This window comes from Heterocephalus glaber, unplaced genomic scaffold (genome assembly GCF_053883595.1).
Source record: "Heterocephalus glaber isolate CG9 unplaced genomic scaffold, H.glaber_assembly_v1.0 deba00001538, whole genome shotgun sequence".
Lineage (NCBI taxonomy): Eukaryota > Metazoa > Chordata > Mammalia > Rodentia > Bathyergidae > Heterocephalus > Heterocephalus glaber.
Genome location: NW_028258333.1, coordinates 23,755,638 through 23,772,295, shown reverse-complemented (window position 1 = coordinate 23,772,295; position 16,658 = coordinate 23,755,638). Strand labels below are relative to the sequence as shown.

The 16,658-nt window shown below is 36.2% G+C and overlaps 1 protein-coding gene across 2 annotated transcripts in view; it reads right to left on the bottom strand.

Annotated features, from left to right (window-relative positions):
- Positions 1–16,658, bottom strand: part of Wdr70 (WD repeat domain 70) — a 327,702-nt gene that overhangs the window by 225,319 nt on the left and 85,725 nt on the right. For both annotated transcript variants that reach the window (XM_004848601.3, XM_013073525.3), the window contains exon 8: positions 7,801–7,954. In XM_004848601.3, coding sequence (XP_004848658.2) covers positions 7,801–7,954 — 154 coding nt within the window. The remainder of the gene's footprint in view (positions 1–7,800; positions 7,955–16,658) is intronic.

Genomic DNA, 16,658 nt, shown 5'->3' with positions numbered 1-16,658 from the left:
TACCCTGAGTACTGATATGAGAATTACAAAAAAAAATAAGTAGACAAGTTCATAAATATGGAATCTGCACATACAATGAAAATGGGATTTTCTGAGACGAATCTCATACAAAATTTTGATTTAAGCATAAAACATGAAAATTAGTCTATAGGAAGATAATAGGCAAGAAGGAAAAAACATAAAAATCAGAATGAAAAATGAAAGCTCAAAATTCTGCATCAACAATATCTACTCATATTTTAAAATATGTGAGTCAGCTACATTACTGTTCCCAATCCATCATCCTTCCCTATATCCACAGGCTTTGTCCACAACATTGCAGTTCCCTCCACCAGGGATCAGGATTTATTTCTCTATTGTACTGATGTTGGCCATGGCCATAGAGTTTGATTTAGCTGATGCAATGTTCGTGAACATGATATAAGCAGAGGCTTACAATACTTCCAGAATTGGAGTTTCCTTGTCTTTATGTCATCATTATAAGAAAATCATGCCTTCAAGTAGTCTATTGGTCTAAGAAGAAACAGACACACGGAAGATACCTATACTCTATCTGCAGCCTAGAGCCACACCCAGCCAAGAACAAGCAACACACAGACATGCTAGCAAAAACAAATAACTATTGCTTCAAGCCATAAACTGTATAGAACTATTATGACTACAATTAACTGATATATCAAATACTAATACATTAATTTTTAAATGTCATTATTGTATTAAAAATATTTATTCAAAAATATTTATTGATGAAACTCTCTTTCCCTCTTGTCCTAAACTGTGAAACATAGCAGCTGTATACATTGTGTTTTTGACGCCAGCTGTATCATTATCTCCCAGCCCACACGATCTTCTACGGTTTGACCTTGTCATTCACCCATCAAATGGTGTAATCTGTCTCTCATTCCCCTACATTTGGGCTGGCTCTATCTTACTGTGTAAGAACTGAAGCCAGACATTAAGAAATCCACAGTTTACATGTTTGTTCTTCATGGAACCTAGACATTTAGCAAGAGGTTAAACTCAGATTTCCAGGAAGACGGTGGACTGGTGAACAGCAGAGAAACAGCCTTTCAAAGATTTGGTGTCCAGACACCGGAATATAGCAACATGAAGAATACAAAAAGGAAGGCAGTAGGTCCTGGGAACCCAAAAAGGATCTGAACAAGAACTGAAGCCTATGGGGAGAGTGAAGTGAGAGACATCAATGAAGAAGAAGGAGGTAGCAAGCTGTGCCTTCTCCCTGAGCCCTGACTCACTGCATGAGAGTAGCGGCTCAAACCTCCATTTTTTTCCTGCAACCCCTTTTAAATTTTCTCCTCTGAGGGTAAAATCACCATACTGAGGTGATATTTATGGTATACAATTTTCTGGTTTGTTTTAGATTTCGTTATATAACTACAAATTTAGTTCATATGGTTAAAGGTGGCAAATTAACAATTACCCCAGTTTGTCATATTCTAGGCTGTGTTTGATGCTATTGTTATTGCTGATTGTACTACTTTAGCCAAGGAGACATAATTGTTCTAATCAGTTGTTCTTCCTGGTATGCCAAAACTGAGATTGACAAAGGGTCATAAACAATACTGTGGGAAGTGCCAAAGAACCAAGAGCTAGGCCAAATAGACAGCAACTTCTCATCTCCAATAAATTGAAGAGGTAGGATCTTGCAACAGACTCAAAACCCAAAAGCTAGCTACACCTGGAAGACATCTCTGAGAAGCAGTCATTTCCTCAGGGTTCTAAATACTAGCAATAAAACTACTTGCCACAAGCAAGTAGTTTTAATTCCTTGCATCAAGCCAGGAGTTAAACTAAAAAAAAAAGAAGGGAGAAAGAGAGGGAGGGAGGGAAAAAGGGAGAAAATAAGACACTTAAGCAAGATGCAACCCAAAACTTCCAGCTCACCAAAGGTAAATACAGTAGGCAATGAGGTAGGACAGTATGAAAACCAACAACCTGAACTCTCTGAAGTGGTGGCAGGAGAAGTAACAGAGCAGATGAATGAAGTTCTAGAAAAAAAATCAAATCAGAAATAATTTCTCAGATAACTACAGAGATGGTGACTATAATGAAAGACATGGTTAGTGACTGTAGAGCAGATACAGATTAAAAATAAATAAATAGAGGAGATTAGGAAAATGATGGAAATGATGAACATCCAACATAGGGAAGAAATGGAATCTATGAAGCAGATTCAAACAGATAGGAAATTAAAAATGCCATTAAAAGTATATGCAGCAGAGTGAGCCAATGTGAAGACAGAATATCAGATAATAGAAGACAGGATCAGGCCCGAGGGGTTTAGCTCAGTGGTTCTGCCACCTGCCTTGCTGGCACAAGGTCCTGAGCTCAATCCCCAGTACCAAAAAAAAAAAAGAAAGAAAGAAAAAGAAGACAGGATTGCTGTTAACAATGATGAGAAGAAAGATTTCTGTAAAAACTGTAAGAAACCACAAAAACTCAATCCAACAGTTGCTAGATGATGCAAAGGAGAATAACATAAGATTGATCAGAGTCAATGAAAAAGCAGAAGACAGGGCAAACGATGTAAAAAACCTGTTTACAGCAGTAATGGCAGAAAATTTCTCAAGCGGAGAAAAAGAATTTGATAAATAGAAAAGTGAGGCAAATAGAACTCCAATTAGCCGTGATAAAAATAAAAACCCTGCACCAAGGCATATAATAGTCAAGATTCCAGAAATTTGATACAAGAACAGTATATCAAAGGCTATGAGAGAAAAAAAATCACCAATAAAGGAAAGCCCATCAGAATCACAGCAGACTTCTCAACACAAGCCTGCAAGTCAAGAACATCTTGGAGTCAAGTATTTCAAGCCCTAAATAAAAACAATCTCCAATCCAGATTGATGTACCCGTAAAACTATCTTTCAAAATCGATAGAGAAATAAGATACTTCCATAACATAGAACACCTAAAGAAATTCATGACCACCAAACCATCACTTCAAAATATTCTAAAAGACATTGTAGAAGATATAATGAGGCCTAGAAATGCATGAATTCTAACAGAATGAATCTACCAGGCAAGGTAAGCAATTAAACAGAAGGGAAAAAAAGGGAACCCACAATAGGAAAATAACATGACAAGTATAAGTCAATACATCACTTATAACCATCAATGTAAATGGTCTCAATTCACCAATGAAAAGAAATTGACTGGCAGAATGGATCAAGAAGCAAGATCCAACAATATGCTGCATACAAGAAACACATTTAATTCAAAAAATTTCATAGACTGAAAGTCAAAGAATAGAAAACAATACCCCATCCCACAGTAACCCAGAAAAAAGCAGGATTAGCTATTCTATTTGCACACAAAGTGGACTTCAAGCCAATACTGATTAAGAGACAAAGGTCACTACATCCTTGTAAAGGGAACAATCCAAGAAGAAGAGATAATAATCATAAATACATATGTACCAAATACCAGTGCACCCAACTATATAAAACAAATATTAACAAACATGAAAAATAAAATAAGCACTAATATAATTGTACCTCAGTACCCCAATGTCACAAATAAACAGACTGGACCTCAAGACCCCAATGTCACAAATAGATCAATTAAGACAAAAAATTAATAAAGAACTATCGGACCTGAACCAAACTTTTGAAGAAATGGAATTAGTAGATGTCTACAGAGTGTTCCACCCTACAATATCATAATACACATTCTTCTCATCTGCACATGGTACATTCTTGAAAATAGAAAACATACTAGAAATATACATGCATAAGTAAATGCAAAGGAATTGAAATTATCCCATGCATATTGTTGGACCATAGTGCAATGAAATTGGAAATCAATGTAAAAAAAACCCCACAAGAACTTCATAGAGAACACATGGAAATTAATAACACCCTTCTGAACAAGCAATGGGTCATAGATGAAATTAAAGAAGACAATAGATAGTTTCTACAACTAAATGATAGTGCCAATACAAAACACCGAAACTTATAGAACACAATGAAAGCAGTTCTATGAGAGGAATTTATAGTGGTGATTTCTCATATCAGAAAAACAGAGTGAGCTCAAATAAATAACCTAATGTTGAACCTCAAGTTTCTAGAAAAAGAAGAGCAAGTCAAGTGCAAAGCTCATATGAGGAAGGAAATTATAAAGATCACAGCAGAAACTGATGCAATGAAGACTAAGAAAACAATATAAAGAATCAATGAATCAAAGAGTTGGCTCTTGGGGCCAGGGATTTAGCTCAGTGGTTCTACCGCCTGCCTCACAAGCGCAAGGTCCAGAGTTCAATCCCCAGTACCAAAAATAATAATAATAACAAAGAGTTGGCTCTTTGAAAGATTAAACAAAATTGACAATCACTTAAACAAACTTAGCAAAAAAAAAAAAAAGAAAGAAAAAAGAAAAAAAAACCTCAAATGTATGCAATTAGGAATGAAAAAGATGAAATCACAACAGACCTTGCAGAAATATAGATCATCAATATCTACTTCAAGAACAAGTGTTCTAATAAGATGAAAAACACAGAAGAAATGCACAGATTTCTAGGTACATATGAACTAGCAAAGCTGAATCAAGAAGATATAAAAATTCTAAATAAACCAATATCAGTCAATGAAATTGAAGGTGTAATTAAAAATCTATCAACAAAGAAAAGTCCAGGCCCTGACAGATTCTCTACTGAATTCTACAAAAAAAATTTAGAGAAGACCTAATTGCTACTTCTCAAACTTTTTAATGAAATTGAAAGGGAAGCAATACTCTCAAATTCATTTCTGGAAGTAAAGCATTACCCTGATACCAAAACCAGAGAAGGATCTAACCAAAAGAGAGAACTACAGATCAACCTCCCTAATGAACATAAACACAAAAATCCTCAATAAGATGCTAGCAAACAAAAAGCAGCAAATCATCAACGAGGTTATACACCATGACAAAGTAGGATTCAACTTAGGAATGCAGGGATGGTCAGCATATGAAAATCAATGAATGTAAAACACCATATTACAGAGCCAAAGAAAAAAACCATATAATCATCTCAACAGATGCAGAAAAAGTGTCTGACAAAGTCGAACACTCATTCATGATAAAAGCCCTACAGAAAACTGGAATAGATGGTCTTTATCTCAATCTGATGAAAGCCATCTATGAGAATCCAACAGCCAACATCATACTAAATGGACAAAATAACTGAAATCTTTCCCTCTAAAATCGGGAACAAGACAAGGATGTCTACTGTCACCACTCTTATGCAATATAGTTCTGGAAATGTTAGCCACAGCAATTAGACAAAAAAAAAGAAATACAAGGAATAAGGATAGAAAAGGAGGAAGTTAAATTATCTTTATTTGTGAATGATATGATACTCTATACAGAAGACTCTAAAAATCCCACCAAAACACTTCTAGATTTAATAACCAAATTCAGTAGTGTAGCTGGATACAAAGTCAACATTCAAAAATCAATAGCATTCCTGTACACAAATAACAAACTCACTGAGAGAGAAATTGAGGAAAAATACCTTTCACAATAACATCTGAAAAATGAAATACTTAGGAAATCAATCTGACAAAGGAAGTAAAAGAAAGACCTTTATAGGGAAAACTACAGTACTCTGAAAAAAGAGGTTGAAAAGGATACAGAAAATAGGTATCCCTACTTCTTGGATAGGAAGCTACAATATAATGAAAATGGCCATACTTTCAAAATTGTTACACAGATTTAATGCACTCCTGATCAAAATACTATTAATATATCTCACAGAATTAGAGAAAAGAATCTTAAAATTCATTTGGAACCACAAGAAACCTAGAATATCAAAAGCAATTCTGGGCAACAAAGGCAAGGCAGGGAGCATCACAATCCCAGACTTGAAATTATACTACAAACCTACTGTGTTAAAAACACCATGGTACTGGGGTAAAAAACAAAAACAAAAACAAAAAAACAGACCTGAGAATCAGTGGAACAGATCTGGAGATGCAGAAACAACTTCAACCATACTCAGCCACCTTGTCTTTGACAAAGGAGCCAAACACCTTCACTGGAAGAAAGATAGCCTCTTCAATAAATAGTGTTGGGAAAATCTAGCTTTGCACATGCCTAAGATTAAAACTAGAAACCCATATCTTTTACCATGCACTAAATTAAAATCAAAATAGATCAAAGATCTAAATATTAAAACAGAAACACTAAATATGTTGTGAGATAGAATAGGTAGAACTCTTGAAGACATTGGTGCAGGCTAAAACTTTATGAACAAATCCCCGATCACACAGGAAATAACACAAAAAATCAACAACTGGGATCTCATCTTATTAAAAAGCTTTTGCACAGCAAAAGAGTGAAGAGACAGCCCATGGTGTAAGAAAAAATTTTTGCTGGCTGTTCCTCAGACTAAGGACTAATATCTAGAATACATTTAGAACAAAAAATCAGACCCCTCAAATTTAAAGACCCAATCCAAAAATGGGCACCTGAAATGAATAGATATTTCCCAGAAGCAGAAGTAGAAATGGCCAATAAACGTATGAAAAAATATTCAACATCACTGGTCATTCCAGAGATGCAAATGAAAACAAGGCTGAGATTCCATCTAACTCCAGAAAGAATGGCGATTATCAAGAAATCAACCAATAACAAATGCTGGTAGGGTTGTGGAGAAAAAGGAGCTCTTCTCCACTATAGGTAGGCGTGTAGACTGGTGCAAGCACTGTGGATATCAGTGTGTAGATTCCTCAAAAAACTTAAACTAGAGTTTTCATTTGACTAAGCTAGTCCCCTTTCTGGTATCTTCCAGAAAGAATTAAAAGCATCATACCATAGTATTATATGCACACCCATGTTTATAGTGGCACGGTTTATAATAGCTAAATCTTGGGTACAGCCCAAAAGCCCAACAACGGATGAATGGATAAAGATGTGGGGGTGTTTTATACAATGGAGTACTACTCTGCCATGAAGGATACACTTGAGACATTTCTAGCTAAATGATTGTACTTAGAAACCATACTTTTAATGACATATATCAGACACACATGTTTAAATACTGCATTGCTTCGCTGGTGTGAGAAACCAAAAGTGTAAATAAGGACCAAAATATATAATAAATATTGGGAAATGGGAAGAAAATGTTCAAATGAAAAGGGGAGCAAGGAAGGAGGGAGGGGGAAAGAAATGAAGGGACAAGAAAAGAAGAGAATAGAAGGAAAAATGGAAACAAACATTTTATAAATAAGGAAGGGTAGATGGATTGAACGGAAGAGAGGATGGGAAAAAGAATAAGCAAGATATATCATGTACACGTGTAAATTCCCTATGAGGAATCCTATCATTATGTATATCTAAATTGTATCAATAAATATATTGCTTCAATAAAACAAAAAGCTAAATTCCATTAAGACCACCACACTCTGAGAAGGCCTAAACTAGACAAGTGGAAAGAAAGAGTGAAATCAAGACTGAGAACAAGAGCAAGAGAGAGAGCTTTCAAACACAAAAGAAGGACAGTTTGAGGGTAGAGAGGAGGCAAAGAGCAAGAGATGCCACAGGATATGCTCTCACTGTAACCATCTGAGGGAGGCCAATCTGGACCTTATATCCATCTTAGTGACCCACCTGTTATAAATTCTACTTCCCACCTGACACTATCTGAAGCCAAAGAACCTTCAATCAACCCATATAATTGTAAGAAATAATCAATTGTTATTGCTTTCAGATACTTACTTTGAGAATGAATCATTACATAACTCAAGTTGCTAATAAGCACGCACCCAATTGGATTCATTAAAATGTTCTTTTAAAGCTTACCTTGGTGTTGGCCATGTCTACAATATACTGGTCTCCCTTTATACATTCCATTACTTCAAAACCATCTCTGTCAATCACCTTGGCCTGTGAGCTTCCAGATACAACAAGAATCATATCTCCCGTGTTACTGTACTGTAATGACTTGATCTGATGGCTATGCAAAGAAAAAGAAAATAATCTAGTGAGACACTGAGTATATTGTTTACAGTAAGTCCTCAACTTACAAAGGCATTCTGTTCCAGGAGAGCGTTCATAAATTGGATTCATTTGTAAGTCTGAAAAAGTCAGTCTTATACACCTTTGACACATATATACAATGTAAAGCATTAAAAATACACAAATGTTGTAAATAAACTATTTTTACTTTTACAGTTACCTTAAAATGGTACCACAATTCACAGATAGGGGACTGCATGGAGTAACCTGACAAGAAGAGAGTTACTAACTGGAGGAGGGAGGGTGGGTGGAAAATGGTGGAGCTGAAGGATCATCAGCAATAGGAGATGGAGGGCAAGATGGAATTTCGGTCACACCTGATGTTGATGACACAGGTTTTTTGATGGATTTAATTCTTGAAAAAAATGATCCAGTGATGTCTGAGTAGTAGCTCTTTTTTTCTCATCATAGACGACTCTGTAGCACTGGGTGCCATTCTGAAGGGCTGCCGCAATCTTTGTGTATCATTCTACACTGGGGTCCTGTACCTCAAAAACTGCCTCTTCAAGTAAAGAAAATCCCCTTGCCATTTCCTATGTTATGAATCTCTTTGGTTCTTCAGTTACATCTTCCTCTTGGCTCTCATCTTTTCACTGGGCCTCTAACTCCACCAGGTTATTAAGAAGCTTCTTGGGCCAGGGATTTAGCTCAGTGGTTCCGTCACCTGTCTCCAAGTGCAAGGACCCGAGTTCAGCCCCCAGTACCAAAAAAAAAAAGAAGCTTCTCGCGTTGCACAGCAAGGAATTCAATGAAGTCATCCTCTTGCAGAACTAGCTCCAGCTTCTTACTACAGGTCATTAGGTTGTTGAAGACGTTTTTGGACTCCTTATCCATCTTCTCAAGTCCATGAATTTCATGAATAAACTGTGGGCAAAGGTTCTTCCAAACCCCATTCATAGTGATAGCCAAAATCTCATGCCAAGCAAAGTTGATGTTTTTTATAGTCTTGTAGATATTATAGTCCTTCCAAAATTGTTGCAAAGTTGTTCCTGTTTCATCAGTTGTGTTCACTGTCTGACAACAAGTGTGACATAAATAATATTTCTTGAAAGTCACAATAACTCCTTGGTCCATAGGTTGGATGAGCACCATAACATTTGGTGGCAGATCCAGCACTTTGACATTGGGATGAAAGTCATCCATGACTTGGGGATGACCTGGTTTACTGTCAAGCAGCAAAAGAATGCTGAATGGGCTATCTTTCTCCAAATAATATGTCTCTATCTCTGGGATAAAGTAGTGGAAAAATCAGTCCTTAAAAAACAGCCTTTGTAACACCCAGGCTTTGGAGTTACTCTTCCATACAATAGGTAGAGAACTCTTGGCTATGTTTCTGAGGGCTCTCTGAATGGTAAACTAAGAGAAGCTTTAGTGTCATATCTCCAGAAGTATTGCCACCAAACAACAGAGCAAGCCTGTCCTTTGCTGCTTTGAAGCATGGCTACACCTTTTCCTCTTTACTGATGTAATTGGATTCTGGCATCCTCTTCCAGTCCAGAATGTCTCACTGATGATCAAAACCTGTTGGGGTAAATAAAAAGCTTCTTCAATAATTTCTCTAAGTGTTGCTGGAAATTTTGGGGCAACTATATTATCTGCAGTCACAGTCTCACCACTTACAGTAGTGCCTCAGCTTATGAATTTGTTTTATGATTTGGGGGAAGATGGCTGTGTTTGTGTTTGTGTGGGGAAATGGCCATGATTGTATTTGTCACCCAATGTGGAATTTGAGAAAGGAAGCAAAATTTTGCTGAATACTTTTGTTTACAAACTGAATTGTTTGCAAATAGAAGTGTTTGTGAACTGAGGTAGTACTGTACTTTTATTATTGTACTTTCTGGTGTGGCTCTAGCCTTGAATATGTTACACCACCCATGGGTGGCAGTAAAAGATGTACTCTGTTTACCCCATTTTTCCTTCAAGTCTTCAAATAAGCTTTTAGCTTTATTTTTAATGTACGATTTGACGGTGACACTGACTCTGACTCTGCATCCACACATTGAGAAGTTTCTCCATCTCCTCTATCACTGTACCATGCTTTTTGGATATTATTGTTGACTTCATTGGCACAGCAGACTTGACATGTTCCATGATCTTGTCCTTCTTTAGAATTGTGCCAACGGTTGAACAATTCATGCTATAAGGATGAGCATGGTCTCCTACCTTTTCTTCTTGGTCCAATCTTTCAATTATTTTCACTTTTGTTTCCATTGCTATTGCTTTGTGCTTCCTAACAGGCCCCTCCACATCACCACTCTTTTCCTCTTTCAGACATCCTCAGCTCTGATTGAGCACTGAAATACTGTACACTATACACACAATAGACACACAGCAGCACAACTGTGACAATGTCTGGCAAACACATGAGCTACTTCCACGATTTGTTCACATCTAGGAATGTTCGCAACACGAAGTCTGTCCGTATCTGTGAAAGTTTGCAACTCGAATGTTCGTTAAGTTGGGGACTCAATGTATATTTTCACTGCATTAAGCTCTGCCAGAAAAAAAAAATTACACAACTACAAAAACCGGTATTTCTACAAAATCAGGAATATCAACCTCAAATGGGCCCTGGATATGCACTGACTATTCTGTTACGGGTCTCTCCCCACTCTTCACAGCAATTTATTAAAACCTCAACTTACTTTACATCTTTCCAACTCAACCAACTCTCTTTTTTAGCTGTTGGATCTCTGGGCTCTTTTCCAGAGGAAACAAGTATGAACAACCTCAACTTCCTCTCATTAAGGTTATAAACTTTTCTGCACCTGAACTACTATTTTCCTCCTTCTCTTCGATTATAATGGTAAAGATTAAACTCTGCTTACACAAGGTAAGTCATACTACCTAAATCCTGGATCCTATTGCTCCCAGTTTCCTCAGGAAGTTCAACCTTCTCTCCTTCCCTTCATGTTAATAAAATGTTTTTGACTCTCTTCTTATTCCTCCAGCACTACAGAATCCTTTCCACCCTCACCACTCCACGGAAAGTGATCTTGCCATCGTGCCTGTAGTGAACTGTGGTGTGCCACCCAGAGCTCTCCCTTCAGAACTGAAATACTCAGTCCTACAGCTTCCAGGAGGTTTTCTGCCGATGGCTAACAGCTGAACCCCAGGAATTTACCTGAGAACTATACCGCCCAAGGCTCTGATATCATGCAAAGCAGCCTATATTCAATGTCAATGATCCAATGGGCGTAAAATGGTCCAGCTTTGCACTTTAATCTGGGATACCTTAGAAGGGTTATTCCAGTTTCAGATCTCCCTGTAGAATCAGTTGAGGCTGCTGCTACAAGAGTTAACAATTTAATTTCTCCAACTTCCTAATGCTCTATCCCTTGGATTCTCTTTCACAAAGGTTGACCCCAGAAGCATTATCCAACAAACTTCTTACAAGGAAATCTTAAATTTTCAAACTGTATTTTTTGGGGGAACCTGACTCAAGAGAGTTGGTACCAAAAGTGGTCCTATGAAGTCAATTCCAAAATGAAATTGTTAAGCCATATCAAGCATTGACTAGCTAGCAATAAGGACCCCATCACTGGTGGTGTTACACAGGCCCTAACATGCTATAGCACTGCAACTGCAACTGCTAAAGTTTTTGTTAGTGAAAGAGAAAGCGTGGCAACTGCAGTATTTCAGGAATTTGAGAAATACAGAGAAGTAATTAATTATTATAAGGTCTAGGAATTGGGTAGCTGTTGCTAGGAGTGGCCAAGGCATTGGGGAAAAAAAGGAAAGGCTAAAGACAATAAATAACCAATTAAAGACTATAGAGTAAAAGCCAAGAAGTCTCTTTGATAGGATATAAAGACAGTTATTGTTCTCTAACAGGTAAGTGTTATATAACTGATCTGGTAATATGTTTTTCCTCTGTAGAGGACCAAAAGCAGTCCACAGTTACATACAACTGACAACAGAATACACTTTGTCCTTGAACATGGCCTGTTTTAATTCTTTTGCTCTTAGTCTTAATACAGTCCAAAGGGACTTGAACCATTTGGACAATACAAAGAAATTCACATTGACCCAGAACTTGATTGCTTCAATTTAATTGAATCAGGAGAACAGTAAGTAGCAAATACTGTGGCAAGCTCTCCAGAAGATGAAAGTTAATCCCTGTAAAAGATCAGGATATCGAGATTGAGATGTGGAGAAGATGCAGATGGACAGACATATGAAAGTGGACACCAAATGTAAAGCTCATTGTACCACACATTAATTCTAGAGACCACCAACCTCAAAAGAACCAATGAACAAGTATGCAAACTGATCTAGTCAGTTCAGTTGATATTGGCTAGTTTCTGCTATCATCCACCTCAATGTTTCTAAGCAATAGGTTTTTAAATAAAATAGTTGTGGTGGCTAGAACAAAAGTTATGCAAGCCCAACAGAAGCTCTCCAAAGTTGACTGAATACTGTTGCTGCTGAAGGTCCCAACTGCCAATAACAGAGGCACACAGTGAGCTCTCCCTCCCAAAATCAATACTAATCAAACGTAACATATGTAATATGAAAAATGGAAATAAGCATGTAGAGAAAATAAATCAGGGAAAGTAGATCGTGTATACCAACAAGATAGGCACAGAAAATTTAAATAGGAGATGCGGAAGTAAGTGCTGAAATAAGCTATGAAGATATTTTGAGGAAGCATAGTCCAAGGAGAGGGAACAGCTACTAAAAAAAACCCGCAATGAGTGTGTACCTGGAATTTTCCCAACATGGATAGAGCAGAACAAAAAGTACAGGAGTTGAAGATAAAGTCAAAATGCTCCAAATAAGGTGAAGTAAATCACAGAGCGCTGCTGAAGCCACTGAAGGGACTCTGGCTTTCACTTCCTCTGAATGAAATGAGAGGAAACCCACTGGAGAGTGCTGAACTGAGGCATTACACAATCTGGCCCACTCTGTACAGAGCCACTTGTTTGTGCCTGGACCATTTTGTACTCTCAAGGAATCTATGGATTCCGTCTTAAAGTATTTTTTAAATGCATAAAAGGTATTAAGCATAGAGTAGAAAATAGATATATGGAAATAACAATTTTTTTCAGTTTGAAACATAATATGTAACAATCTGTACTACTGCAGTAGGTAAGTAGGTCTGGAAGCAGTCTAATAATTGGTGTCATTTTAAGGCAGTGAAGATTATAAATAGTAATTCAATTTATCTTCAACAATGTCATGTGGGGCCAGGGATTTAGCTCAGTGGTTACGGCACCTGACTCACAAGCACAAGGTCCCGAGTTTGATCCCCGGTACCAAAAAACAAAACAAAATAAAAAACAATGGTCATGTGATATGATAAGTCATCTAAAATTAACAGGAAGAGCTGGGACTGTTGCTTACTTCTGTAATTAAATCAGATACTACATTTCAGTTATAAGTTAGCAAACAGAAAGATGCTTTACCTAATTTCACAGAAATCAGGCGATTCAAATGTTGACATTATGAGCCATGGAATTTTAAATAGCTATGAGTTAAAAGTTAAATAATAAGGTTCAGGTAACTTATATCTAGAACTGGCAATCATTAAAAATGCAAAAATTTTGGAGTAGAAAATAAATGAAATTTAGAACTGATGAATGTGAGTTTACTAGCAGAAAATTAGAAGTTTGGAAAAAATTTCTGGACTGAGACATGGTAAGAAAAAAATGGGAAAATACAAAAAAAAAAGATACAAGTGAAATATGGCAAAAATTGGCCTCATATTGGAATTTAAAGGTGAAAGGAGAAGTAATCTTTAAAGAGGTAACTATCAAAATTTTTAGAATAATGATGACAGATACTATAGGACCCAGAAATCCAAGAAGTACTACAAACCCAAACAGGAGACCTGAAAACTATCCCTAGATGCACTGCAGTAAAATTGCTGAAAAGTCGGGACAAAATAAAGCCTCAAAAACAGATAAGAAAAACAGATCACTTTTAGAAGAAGCAGCAAGAGTCAGAAGACAAGGCAATGATAGCTCCAAGATTCTGAATAAAAATATTGCCCAGCTAAAATCACAGAATCACATAAACTAAAGGGTAAGTAAAGATGTTTTCAAGAAAAATTAAAAGTAGTCAGGTGTGGGGACTGTAATCCCAAGACTATGGAGACTAAGAAGGATCGTTTCGAGTTCAAGGCCAGCCTGAATTGCTTAGCAAGACTCTGTCTCAAAAAAAAAAAAATAGAACTTATACAATTTGTCAGCAGCCACTTTGCTTTAAAGGAAATCCTATAGGGAGTTCTTCAGGTAAAAATAAAAGCACAGCCGGGCATGGTGGCACATGCTTGTAATTCCAGCACTTAGGAGGCTGAGGCAAGAGGATTGCTGTGAGTTGAGGCCAGACTGGGCTACATAGTGAGTTTAAGGCCGGCCTGAATGACATGGCAAGACCCTATCTCAAAAGAAGAAAGAAAGGAAAAGAAAAGAAAAAAGAAAAGAAAAGAAAAAGAAAGGAAAAGAAAAGAGAAAACAAAAAAAGAGAAGAGAACTGAGACAAAGTAGGATATGAAGAAAGAAAAATTTACACAAAACACAATGACTATTGACTACAAAAACAATAATAATGTCTGATGGGGTTAAAATGAATATATAAATGCATGTGCCAACACAAAAAAGAAAAATATGAAAATAACTGCAAAAAGTTAAATGTAGTTAGATGTAATAAATGTTCCAAAAGCTTTGCACTGACTGGGAATTAACAAAGGGTAATTTATATTACCTTTTCTTGAGTCTATTTTAAGAATATAGATTGCAATTTTTAGGTTAACCACTAAAAAAATGCTAAAGGACAATAAACTTAAAAACTAACTGAAAAGACAAAACACAGTATTAAAAATTAATGCAAAAAATGCAAAGATAAGAAAGTATGAGGGCCAGGGATTTAGCTCAGTGGTTCCGCCACCTGCCTCCCAAGCACAAGGTCCCAAGCTCAATCCCTGGTACCAAAAAAAAAAAGAAGAAGAAAGAAAGTATGGCAAAGTAGAAATAAAACGGATTAGGCAAACAGAAAACAATGCATATCCAAGTTCATTAGCAATTACATTAAGTATAAGTAATTTAAACACTAATTAAAAGACAAAGTTTGTCAAATGAACAGAAAACTTTTGCTTAAAAAAGACATTTCTATATAAAGAGAAAGTACATAACAAAGTAAAAACAAATATTTCACACATACTAAAGCTAGTGTAGCTTGTATATTAGGCAGAAGAGACTTTAAAGCAAGGAGCACTGCTGGTGAAACAAATGACAAAAGGTTCAAACCACCAGGAAGATAACAATTATCTTTAAGAATTGTAAGTGGGCCAAGGATTTAGCTTAGTGGTTCTGCCGCCTGCCTTGCAAGTGCAAGGACCTGAGTTCAATCCCCGGTAACAACAACAAAAAAAATATATTAAAGTAAGTGTATTTTTCCCCCTTCCCCCGCCCTCCCTTCAACCCCTCCCTATTTACAAAGACTTTGTTTCCATCTTTTTCCTTTTCTCATTTTTACTCCTTTCTCTTTTTTCTTTTCCCCTACTCCTCCCACTTCCCATTCACCTTTGGACCTTTTCTTCCTATTTCAAATTATCTATTATACATTTTAACACTTATTTATACAATAAGAACCAAGATAGATCATGAAAAGGTACAAATTCCCAATGATGTGTACCTAAAATCATCATATTGTGTACCTAAAATGTACCAATTAACTTAATAAAAATAAATAAAAATGAAACAGAAAAACCAAAAAAATAAAAAAATAATAATTGTAAGTGTACTGACAAATAATTGTAAGTGTACTTGACCCAAGCATACTGCTCTTCCATGACCCAATCAACTCATCAGTATCTCAATCCAGTCCAGTGGACAATATCAACTGCCCCACCCACCAATAAAATGGTTAAATCAAAGAGAGTGACAATAGCAAATGTTATATAGAACATAGAGCAATTAGAAACTAAAACATCTTCTTTAAATACTATTAGAGATAAGAAAGTGGGGACCAGGGAGAAGGAAAGGTAGAATGTATGCTATGACCCAGCAATTCTACTCCCAAGAATGTATCAAGAAAAATGCAAATATGTGTTCCAAAAGACAACTACAAGAGTATTTACAGCAGAAGTATTCGTAATAGCTAAAACTGGAAACAATTCAAATATATAAAGGCACAAAATAGGTAAGTAAATTCATATTCATACAGTAGTACAGTATATTGCAATTAAAATGAGAAAATTTCTGTTACACACACGGATAAAACTTACAAATATAGTCAAGTAAAAGAAGTCAGATAAAAATATATGGTATATTCTTCACCCTCAAATACATGCAAAAGTAATCTACAGAGTCAGGATGAGGACGGGGGTAATATCTAGGAAATAAGATTCAGGTGCTAGTAATACCATAAACTCATTCTTTGATCTGGGTAGTGAATACAGGAGCATGTTCATTTTATGACTAGTTCTCAAGGTATAACCTTAGGATCACTGTATTTTCTAAATATCATGCTTTAACTTACACACTATAAAAATGAAAGATATGTAAGGCAATTTTATATTAAGGCCCCTAAAAGTTCACCAAAAAGGACAAATAAGGACACTATTATATTTTACAGTATAATTTTATCTTTAAATGCTAGAAAGTTCTCAGAATAAATTAAGAAAGCAAATTACATAT